Source organism: Paracoccidioides lutzii (genome assembly GCF_000150705.2).
Source record: "Paracoccidioides lutzii Pb01 unplaced genomic scaffold supercont2.3, whole genome shotgun sequence".
In the NCBI taxonomy this organism is placed as follows: Eukaryota; Fungi; Ascomycota; class Eurotiomycetes; order Onygenales; family Ajellomycetaceae; genus Paracoccidioides; species Paracoccidioides lutzii.
In genome coordinates this window covers 463,078-474,139 of record NW_015440949.1, presented here as the reverse complement: position 1 = coordinate 474,139, position 11,062 = coordinate 463,078, and the positions used below count along the sequence as shown (strand labels likewise).

At 42.6% G+C, this 11,062-nt stretch overlaps 4 protein-coding genes across 4 annotated transcripts; 2 read left to right on the top strand and 2 right to left on the bottom strand.

The window, feature by feature from the left end:
* Positions 1-316: 316 nt before the first annotated feature.
* PAAG_01465 (carbonic anhydrase) lies at positions 317-926 on the bottom strand (the record flags this gene model as incomplete). The annotated part of the gene is made up of 2 exons (XM_015844355.1): positions 317-768; positions 821-926. The coding sequence occupies 2 exons, from the start codon at positions 924-926 to the stop codon at positions 317-319; spliced, it is 558 nt and encodes a 185-aa protein (XP_015701263.1).
* Positions 927-2,971: 2,045 nt separating this feature from the next.
* Positions 2,972-3,351, top strand: PAAG_01464 (hypothetical protein; the record flags this gene model as incomplete). Its single annotated transcript, XM_002796410.2, has 2 exons — positions 2,972-3,062; positions 3,179-3,351. The coding sequence occupies 2 exons, from the start codon at positions 2,972-2,974 to the stop codon at positions 3,349-3,351; spliced, it is 264 nt and encodes an 87-aa protein (XP_002796456.2).
* Positions 3,352-5,695: 2,344 nt separating this feature from the next.
* Positions 5,696-7,623, bottom strand: PAAG_01463 (succinyl-CoA ligase subunit beta; the record flags this gene model as incomplete). The annotated part of the gene is made up of 8 exons (XM_002796409.2): positions 5,696-5,830; positions 5,905-6,197; positions 6,261-6,307; positions 6,380-6,925; positions 7,057-7,156; positions 7,230-7,302; positions 7,359-7,445; positions 7,570-7,623. The coding sequence occupies 8 exons, from the start codon at positions 7,621-7,623 to the stop codon at positions 5,696-5,698; spliced, it is 1,335 nt and encodes a 444-aa protein (XP_002796455.1).
* Positions 7,624-8,106: 483 nt separating this feature from the next.
* PAAG_01462 (hypothetical protein) lies at positions 8,107-8,842 on the top strand (the record flags this gene model as incomplete). Its single annotated transcript, XM_002796408.1, has 2 exons — positions 8,107-8,288; positions 8,383-8,842. The coding sequence occupies 2 exons, from the start codon at positions 8,107-8,109 to the stop codon at positions 8,840-8,842; spliced, it is 642 nt and encodes a 213-aa protein (XP_002796454.1).
* Positions 8,843-11,062: the final 2,220 nt, after the last annotated feature.

The window sequence follows — 11,062 nt, the reverse complement described above, 5'->3', positions numbered from 1 at the left end:
GTTGTTGTTTTGAAATATATTTGACTTTAGGATACTCCATTCTGCTATTGATTATTGTATTCTCCTTTATTCTCCCTTACATTTTGGCTAATACATGTTGAATATTCTGCTTGCATTTAGGAGCCCAGAACGTTAAGGACACAGTTGTCGGTACGTGATATTAAATTTAACATAGAGAATATAGGAGCATAAACGATATTTAGTCGCAGTGCCGAAAACCAAACGCTCATAGCACAGATGTCGTGAAAATACCACGTGCCACAGGTAGATGAAGTCAACAAACTCAGCCTTTAATATGAACCCTGGGAGCTAACCCCTACACAACTCTCCTCACCTTCCCCGTCTCAATCTCATACACCCACCCGGAAATTGGAATCCCAGGCGTAACCAGCACCTGCTCACTCAGCCACCTAACATCGTCTCTAACTGCTTCCTCAAGCAATGGAAACGGCTGGAAATCCGGAATATCCCTCTTCAGCGCCTCGAGCACCCTAAACCCGCCATCCGCAGCGCCAGTTCCATTCTGCCTGTGACTCTCCACCAATTTCTTTTCAACAAGAGCATGCGCCTGCTCGTTGGTGAAGGTCAGCATGCCACAGCCCGTGTGCTTGATGAGCAGGATCTCGCGGGTTCCCAGCAGCTGCTGCGAGATGACAATGGAGCGCAAGCCATCGCGGGCGCTGGCGCCGGCATTACGGATTACGTGGGCATCGCCAAGGGAGATGCCGAAGGCGGAGGAGGGGTCGATACGGGCATCCATACAGGTTACTGTTTAAGAGTTACTAAAGGGGCAATGGAGAGTGGGTATGGGTTAACATACGAACAAGATATTTCTCCACTGGGGGGATGGCAAGATGATTCTGATTGTAAGTGCTTGCATATCCGGCATTTCTGTCTTGGAGGTTTTGTTGGATTTGGGTTACCATATTTCTCTGCTGCGGAGGATAGATTTCATTGATCAATATATCTATACCGAGATATATCTGGTGTATTTTTTTTTTTTTTTTTTTTTTTTTGGTGAGAATAGAAGAAGATGATCTGGACATATAGTTAATGGTTAGTAATGGACTTTCATCAACAGTTTCATAATGAATATTAATTATGGGATTCTAACAAGTGCTGTTATCAGAGCAACTAGTGTCTCGAAAGAGGGATTATTATAATATCAGGATACTATCAAGTCGAAAACGCGGTTGTCTGGAATATAACATAAATCTTGGGACTACTAGAAAACTTGCAGAGGTGCGAGCATAAGATGCGGAGGCAGGTAATATATCTCTTCACTCCATATGAAAATCCACAACTCACGATAAGGTTAAGCTTTCCCTTCCTTCTTCCCCAGATGGAGATGGTATGCCAGCCTTTTGGACGGATGCTTTCCAAATTTCTGGCTCATCTCAGGACGAATCGGCAGCCGAGCCGTCGATGATGTTTAAGATATATATATATATGTGTATGTTATACGTCCCTCGCTAGCGCAGATCATGTCCTTCCTTCACGTCCATCTTCGCAAGATAGAAATGTCAAGAGAAGGTATCACGTATTAAATTGCACCAATTAGCTCATTCCAAGCAAATGATATGGAAGGAAAATGACGCCACAGAATGTCATACGGGACATCTCAGAGGAGTCTTTTTGATGAGGTGCGGTTCGTTTGAGGCGGGGAAAAGGTTGAACTTTTTTCATGTTCCTGTATACCATCTAGAAGCTGTTAGCAAGGATCAAAGTTACAGGATATTTAAGAAATGTCTAATATGCCCCCTTAACAGTCTGATGGGGGGATTAACCTGCGAATCTGACCACGCCGTTGGAGTGTAGCTGGCGTAGGTTATGGAGCTACAGATATCTAAGCTCCCCTCTAGAAAAGTAAAAAAGCACTCCGCAGTTTCGGCAATCCGATGAAAAATACGACTTGATGCAAACTTCAAATCCCGATAAGTCAAAACAGCTGATAAATGTTCCAAGCCCCAACTTGTAAACCACCTGATACATTGATGTTAGATATATGAAACACTTCATAGATATGCGCTGAATAGAACTGCTCTGCTTTGTAAGACAGAGTATCCTTCATTCTCAACCAGCATCTTCACAATCAACTCTGGAAATCTAGGCTTGGTGGAGAGCTCGCGTGCTGGTGATGGAAATGAAAGGCATTGCTTTTGAGGGGTGTCCTTGAGAAGTTAATTGGTTGAAAACGCTATGAGGTCGGTAACTAAATAACTGGTTAACTACTCTGTAACTACACGGCCGAAAGTCTCAGCCGAAAGCTTCACACCCGCCATTTATGTTGATACACGGACAGGAAGAGAGTCCAACCGGACTCTAAGCACTTAGTTATCTAATAATCCCATTTTTTGATGTCTTCATATGCTTCTTTAAAGTCTGACACAGGCAACCTGGTCAATATAAAAACAATGGAGCAGCTTTGTATACCTATGGATCGATCGCTCGAGCGGTGGCAATGAACTTTTGACAACCGTCTCTATAAACACCACGACGGAGAGCCACCCGACGCCATCAATCGGCAACCATGTTGGTTGTCGCAGCCCGGGCACTTCTCAACTCGCCAATTAAGTTATAAACCGGGTTTTCTTTTCTCGGCAACTACCTCGCAGTGCGATGCATGGAGGATTCAGATTCAATATGTTGAAGCCCTCTGCTTAGAGACCAGAGTCGTATAACTAGATAATGAAAAATAACCTACAATGGCGTGATGTTCGCAACATCTGTCCTAATCGCAGGGCAGGTCATGCAGCCATCGTCCAGGGTTAACGTTACATATCCGATCTGGCTCATTGGGGTTCAATTCGCTGACGCTGCAATATACACATGTATAAAGCTGCTCGCCTGGAGGCATTGGATGGAAACACTCAGCTTAGTCGTGGATAAAGAGGAGAGAGAGTGTGAAGGCATGTCGTGATGAAGTTGAGCTTTTGCTTAAGGGGAAGGGCCTAGATTATTTTGGTTAACAATGCGTGAGGATTTCCAATTGTGTTTCAGAGCCGAAACTTGCTATTATATGGTCACATACGAAGTGCTAACTTTAAACTCTAGTGGACCAAGTACGTCTAATTCTTCCCCGAATATATGTATGAAAGTATATGAGAGGCCTTTATGTGGTGCCCTTGCGTACGCTGCACTTGAATTTCTGCATCTGTATTAATCCTGGGTCAAACAGACTACACAGTCCCTGCCTTGGACGTTAATATCTCCGAAGCCCGTGAGATATTCAAGACGAACTTCTTCTCCGTCATTGCAATGTGTCAGGCTTTTGCTCCGCTGCTTATCAAGGCCCAAGGCACTATTGTTCAGCTAGGATCCATTGCTGGCGAAAGACATCCCGAAAGCTAGATGATATGATCTGTTTCGAATCAATCTACTAACTTATATTAGATATAACCATACGCTTTTGGATCTGTATACAGTGCTTCGAAGGCCGCACTGCACTCATTCAGTGACACTGAGAGACTTGAATTCGCCCCGTTCGGGTCCGCCAATCCCTTCGTTTGATTTTCATGACTCTTTTCTCAGTTTCCCCCTTTCCTCTCAACCAATCGAAATTTAGACAAACCAGAAAGCAAGCAAGAAAGAAACTCTACAACTAATAACCATCCACCTTTTCCCAAATCTACGGCGTTCAAGTGACAACCACAATTACTGGCGGCGTGAAGTCCAACATTGCCAGAACTCCTTGCACCCCTAGCCGAAAACTCCCTCTCCCGGTCCTGTCAAGGCGGAGTATGCCCAGCGCGTCATCCACAGCCAAGAGAATCCCGTATCCAACGAAGACTATGCCTGCTCCATCGTAACCCACACCTTGTATGGCTCGGCCCCAGGGCGGTGGATCCGTTGGCTTCTAATGTGGCCATTCGGCAGCCGCAGAATACGGAGAAGCGGCATGTACGTGTGGGAGGAAATAAGTCGACCGCCATCTGGCTGTTGCACGGGGGGTGGGCGTGGGTTGGGTTGTTTCTGTGGATGATGATGAGGATGTTCTTTATCAATAATCACTGAAAAACAACACTTTATCTTGATTGAACCCAGGGTACCTTCAATATTCTTCTACAAAAAGATTCCCTACGTATACCTACATATAAGTTGCGAAGTCTTCCAGATAACGTATGCAATGATATGACATGCTGCAGGATTCAGGTAGAGTCCTAGAATCACCGTGTCTCCAAGGACAAGGCGCCATGCCGTTGGTTTTGAACTTCAATAAGCAAATTTTTAATGCAAAGGCTTGGAAAATGGAGTGAAACTCAAGTGAAAAGAAGATAAAATTCACACATGATAAGACGATAATGTAAATTTCTAGAATATTTCTTAAGCGCAGGAAGTAAGGATTGTAGAAATACGAAATGCATTTTTTTTTTTTTTTTTTTTTTTCAAAAACATCACAAACTTTCTTGGACATCAGACCTGTCTCCATAGACATTACGGAATATCCTCCCCTGCCCCCTGAAAGACAAGAGACAGCAACTCGATGTCCCTCACCATTCTCTCAATTCTAACAACAAAATGTCCCTCACAATCATAGAAACGCAATCACATAGCAGTGTGATCAATCACTCTAGTCGGGCTGTCACGGCCTATTTTTCGATGGTATGAATTTTACTGGGATGATATGTGTGGAAGATATGAAGGTGAACAGATGCGGAAATGGCGGTGCTGATTGACAGGTAATGTCAGTGTGTTTGAAACTACTGGCAGAAGAGCCATGAGTTTTTTGAGGAGCTTGTGCTCCCAAGGGATTTCTCCTTGATACCCCTCCCTCCCTTCATTTTTTGCTGTCAACCCAGGATGAGCGTGTGAGAGGCGTTGTGACCTCCCCCAAAGGCAGATTTTGAACACCGGAACTGGGGCCCGGGGGGGGGGGGGGGGGGGGGGGGGGGGGGCGAAGAATAAGAAATAAATAGCTTTTAAGAAGGATTTTCTCAACTCAAGTTCTAGGCAAGCAGGGCTCATCATACCTTGATAACCTGATGCTGAAAGCCAGTTGGCAGAAACCGACATACTCATGATAGAATTCACAAGTGAAAATGATGCAACGAATTCCAAATAGCTGAAACAGGTATACAGATCCATTATGACTCTTAACATACTACGACTGACCCCATCTATTGCGTTCTCTCTGGTGAAGCGTGGGAAATTAAACACATTCTAAACTTGGAATAAATCAAAATGCCCATCGGAAATATAGATGGACAGATTTTTATGCAAGATACAAGTAACAGGGGAAAACAAATGAAATGACGCGACAACACAGGCAATGCTATCAGATATAAGAATAATTAAGTGGTTTTGGGTTCCACATTGCACAAATAAAAAGGGCGGAAAAGGGGTAAATTATCAATTATAACCCGCATGGCCTTCGCAAAATATTCATATACCTCCAAATGAGTCGGAGAGAAAAGGAGTCGATGAGAAAAAGCCTCCTGGTAGAACGCACAAAGTCGCACGAGTTTTCGTCATAATCTCAGGCCCATAATTTGTGGTTTCATACAAAAGTGTTAGACCAATGCATGATTTCCCAGCAGCAAGTGTGAGTGAGCATTCAAATTAAATTCCAGGAAAATATTCTCTGTACACATCTTTATATAGCTTGGGGGAAGGGTTGGAGAAGATAGATGAGAGGTGAATGGAAATTGTACGAGTCGAGGCAGAAAAATAATATGGAAAATCCATGCGACTGTTTTTAAATGCCAAGGGAAAATTCAACGCCCACGTCGATGTCACGGGCCATTTTGACAACTTTGGAGAACTGGACGGATTTTTCAGCGGCATTTTGTAGGTCTTCGATAGAGAAGATTTTCAGGCCGGAGTCGTTGATCTATGGGAGACGGTTAGTTTTGTTTATAACGTTTTCTCATGGTAGCTGTCGGAGTTTATTCAGGATGAACATACCAGCTTGTGGGCTTGTTCCATATTGGTCCCTTGCAATCGTGCGACGATCGGGGTGCGAAGGTTCATTTCGTTGACGACATTGATCAAACCTTGGGCGATGGCATCGCATCTGACAATACCACCAAAGATGTTGACAAAGATAGCGGTAACCTTGGGGTCGCTAGTGATGAGTTCGAAGGCGGATCGTATGGCCTGAGGAGTAGCACCGCCACCAACGTCGAGAAAGTTGGCGGGGCTGCCACCATTTAGCTTGATGATATCCATAGTTGCCATCGCAAGACCGGCTCCGTTGACTTTGCGTGCCATCAGCAATGATTCCTACGTTGCAATTTTTTAAGGCTGAATAGTGGACTTACCCAAACAGCCAATATCTCCATCTAGTTTAATGAAATTCAAGCCAGACCTACAACACAAAATAGAGTTAACTGCTGACCAAGTGGAAGCAATATATGAGGAGGAATTTCAGAAAACGCACTCAGCAGCCTTGAGCTCATCGGGGTCCTCCTGAGTGGTATCTCTCCACGAGAACACCTCCTTTTGTCTAAATTCAGCATTGTCATCGAACCCAAACTTAGCATCCATTGCAAGAACTTGGTGGTCAGTAGTCTCACACAGAGGGTTGATTTCGATCTGTGTAGCATCCTTCTCCATGAAGACTTTGTAAAGTTTTTGGATCGTATCCTTAGCATCTTCAATGCATTGTTCTGAGAATCCTAGATCCCTGGCAATATTAGCTGCCATCTGATCAGTGACTCCGACATTGATATCGATGTGAGTTGTGGTGATCGCATCGGGCGAGTCCTTGGCGACGCCCTCGATATCGACACCACCTTGCGAAGAAGAAACGATGACTGGTGCCTGAGATTTTCTGTCCATGAGAATAGCAAGGTAAAATTCTCTTCGTGCAAACTTGCGTTCGCAAATATAGACGGCATTGCAAAGTCGACCTTGGGCGCCTGTTTGTTTGGTGACAAGTCTGTGGCCAATCATCTGGGCAGCAAACATCTTGGCCTCGGTTGGTCTACATTTCGAGCTCAGTACTCAGCATATATATATATATATATTTAAAAAAAAAAAAAAAAAAAAAAAAAAAAAAAAAAAAAGAAAGAAAGAAAAGAAAAGAAAAAGATGTTTATCAGTGAAGAAACTTACGAGTAAATAACGCGTACACCACCCTTAAGGCCATTATCAAATGTGCCTTTCCCTCGTCCTCCGGCGAGAACTTGGGCTTTAATTACCAAATCATCCACACCTAGATTATTTCAAAATAATTTTAGCAAAACAATGGCAATTAAGCCGATAATCGGATACAAATTACAACATACCGATCTGCTTGGCGACAGCCTCCGCTTCCTCTGCGGTTCGGGCAACTTCGCCCTTTGGAATGCCAACCCCATACTGTACCCACCCCGAGTAAGTTTCATATCCACAGCTTCATTGGAGGAAGCACGTACGGATTTGAGGAGGTTTGCGGAGAGATATTCATGGATAGAGAGGTTTCTCCTTTGCTGCTGGGCATAGCGGCATCGAATTGGTGTTTCCTGTAAACGCGTTTGGATAGAATTAGCCTCGAATGTATAGGTTTTTGCTCCTGGTGGCATTACGTGCTAAACACAAGCCGTAGTTCCATTAAAGAGCAGTAGCAATAAACGATCCACAACTTACTGAAGCAGCTCTGAAAGCCGCAGCGATTGGAGTCCTACGGGCAAGCTTAAACATTGCGACAGTACAGCTGTACGAATAACAGATGAGAGATGGTATGTATAATAGGCAACAAGTTGCAGCGTGAGGATTATGCGGGATGTTTGAAGGGAGAGTCTGGGGCTCTTTCTGGGGTAGTGAAGTGGTATTTACGGCTTCGGTTCTTGCCTTCGGGTGTAATTTTGAGGTAATTTTGGGCATATCCAGCGCAGTGGTATGAAGTGATACGGCGCTATGTATTTTATGCCCAAGCGAATTTGAACGCTTCAGCAGCGGGATTTCTGTTTTTCCTTCCCCGACCACAAAAATAGCGGGGAGATTTGAGCAAGGAAAGTGATAATAATGACGATATCGTATTCCTTGTTCTGCCATTCAGCTACGCAATATGGCTATCTAGAACACGTGCAGCAGGGCGGAGCGTCAGCAACCGGTCAAACCCGGCCAACATTAACCAATTGGTTTCTTATGTTTGTTTGCCATATATAGCAAAGATAGCAAGACATGTCTGTGTCAAAAACAGAGGCGGATGTGATCTTCAACAGGGCGAACCTCGCTCTAGCACGTAGCCAACGTCTCATCGCATCATGGCTCCCTCCAAAAACGGCCGAAGAAATAGCCAACACAAAATCCGAAGAGGAACTCCAGCGGGAAGAGGATGAGATATTTACCCCAGTTCCAGAGAAGTATTTATTTTATTTTATTGTTCCTCTCCTTTTTTATCCGCTCTCTTAACCTTTTTCCAAAAAGTATGTAGAACTAATTTTATCCATCGACCAGACTAGGACTGGGCGCGGCCCTCCCAAAAAGTCAGGCGGACGGCAGCTTCAATCGCACAGAGCTCAGCTCTAACGAGAAACTGCGGAAACAGCTTCTGGGCAAGAACTACAAGAAACCTACTGCGTCGAAAAGCTCCCATCATGCGGCAGCTGGGAAGAAATATCCCCAACGCCCCGTGAAACCGCAACTTGAGAGTGACGATGACGAGGATGAAGGGCGCTCGTCTTTAGGCGGGAATAAACGGAAGCGGGTGACCAAAATGATGGACGAGGTTGGGACGGGCATGACAACCACTTCCGCAGTGAGTGGAAGTGTCAATGGCAAGGGCAAGGGTAATAACACTGACGACGAGGAATTACCTGGTAAATTGCAGCGCAGCACGCAGAGAAGAAAGCCTGTCAGTTACCTTGATAAACTCTTATCCGAACGATCGAAGAAGAAAAAGAAAAGCAGTAGTTAAGAAAATGTGCCGTTGAGATTACTTTTTGCCATCCTGGTCCCGACCTGTCGCAATGTGCATTTTTACTGTCGTCAACCTAGCGATATCTAAATATTATCCAGCGCATGTAAATGTACCATTACTGTGTACTTTTCTCTGTACGGCTGCTTCTTTGCCATTGAAGTCAGACGCAGAGTGGCCCCTTATCCGTCTCTATCAAGGCCCCTGGGTGGGGGGATACTAGGTGTCCGGAGATTGGATCTTGGGATATGAAGTTCATTTCTGAAGAAGATGGATTTTTGAGAAGGCAGAAGGGCACGCGACACGTCTGTCCACAGGGACATATTCATAAAGCCAGAGCAGAGGAAAGTGTGCTCTCATCCAGAGAGTAGCTTAGGGTATAGTGGGTATAAAGAGAAGGCAGGGACAGAAATTAATAAGATGACACCCGGTCTAGTGGCCATCCTGAGAATGTTAACTCCCTGATCACAAAGGGTAATAATTCTTCGAATTCTAATAGTCTTCCCATTCTATTATATATATGCTTGTAGGGCTGTTTTCAATAGAGCTGCTGCAGCTCTTTTAGCTTGAATTTCTGGCTCCTTAACTTAATTCTTAGTCTTCAAAGCAAGCAGCTTCATCTGGAGCCTGCTTGATTTTCTCAATATTGGTAAATTTGCTATTGAGGTCAGACTGAATTCTTTTCCTGGTTTTGAACTGCAGAAGATCTCTATTTAACTAATGAGCTTGTAAATTGTAACTTTCTAAGTGTTCTAGCTGAGCATTCAAGTTTTAATAGTTTTATTAATTTTGTTTAAAAATCTCTCCTGACTTCTATTTAATGTTTCATCAAATTTTAATTGTCTTACAGGTAAGTATATATTGTGAAAGTTCTTAAAAGTGATAAGTAGAAAATCTGTCACTTGATCATTAATAAAATTCATACATAAGACAAATATCTAATAATTATAGTATGAGAGAGAATATGCTAATAAAATGATCACATACATTTTAAATACAAGTTATACAAATTTTATTCTCCTTATAAGTTTTATAATTACTAAAAAATAATGTTTTAAAATTCTCTTCTACAGGTTTAGTAAAAAATCTCTTTGAAAGTATTAATTATCTTCATATTTAAATTTATTTATTTTTTGTGATAATAGACCCTCAATCTGATATTTTCTTCAGCTTTAAAACCAAAAATTCATATAGTTAATTATTATTGATGACTTGGTAATGTGGTTTTACAGCTTATGTTCATTTTATTCGGATCGGGAAACGTTCTTAGTTATGCTATCAGCTTAGCGTATACCACAGTCCTCGCTAATAGCGAATTCTGAAAGGTTTAGGAATCAGCCCGACCTTTGAATCACAACAAACTGATTAGTAACACTGATAATCTTAAAAATTAAAACTTAATCTTAATTCTCTGGGTTTTTAACGTAGATTGACTTTTTTTTCTGACTCAGGTTGTAACACTGCAGATTTCTTATACTATTTTATACTTATATCTCATATATTTTTATATAAATATTATACTGTGTTTATCCTCTATTAAATAAATTGTAGAACTGTTGAATTTACTTTGACTTAAGTTCTTTGATATTTTATAAATATTAATTCTTAGAAATTTTTATTATTCATAGCTAATCTTTGCTGCTGCTGATGAGTTATATCATATTTATTTCTATTTGTTAATCAGTGATTTAGAGCAATTCTTGAAAGGTTTTTGACTGCAACTTTAAAAGAAGAAATGGGGTCATTTTCTAATTCTTTAATGACTTTTTGAATAGATATTTCACATTAAGAGCTCATTTTGAGAAGGTGGTAAAGATAATTCATATTGGGTTGAAAAGTCAAGAACTTACACAAATAGTCACTAGAGAGAAGCGGCCATGAGATATGGTGTCATCTTACTGGCTCTTTGATTTACAGCTGAGAACATTACCAACACTAAGTTGACTTTGATGAGTTCATGACTTATTCATTTGTTGTGGGAAATGAAGGCTTGAACTGAACTGACCTCTCTTCTGCTCTCCTAACTGGCCCGACCTAAAGTTTTGACCAAGGCTATGAAGTCAATACGTGTTAACCGTTTCTTGAGTGCTGGCCACAGCCCACTGATTTTGCTGCTGAGCTGTGCTGACCACGTTGGGAGGCGATCTGATCCGACCTGACCTGTGCTGTCAAACGAAGCCAGTTGAGCTATGTGGGCGCTGTTTTACAAAGACCATGAAG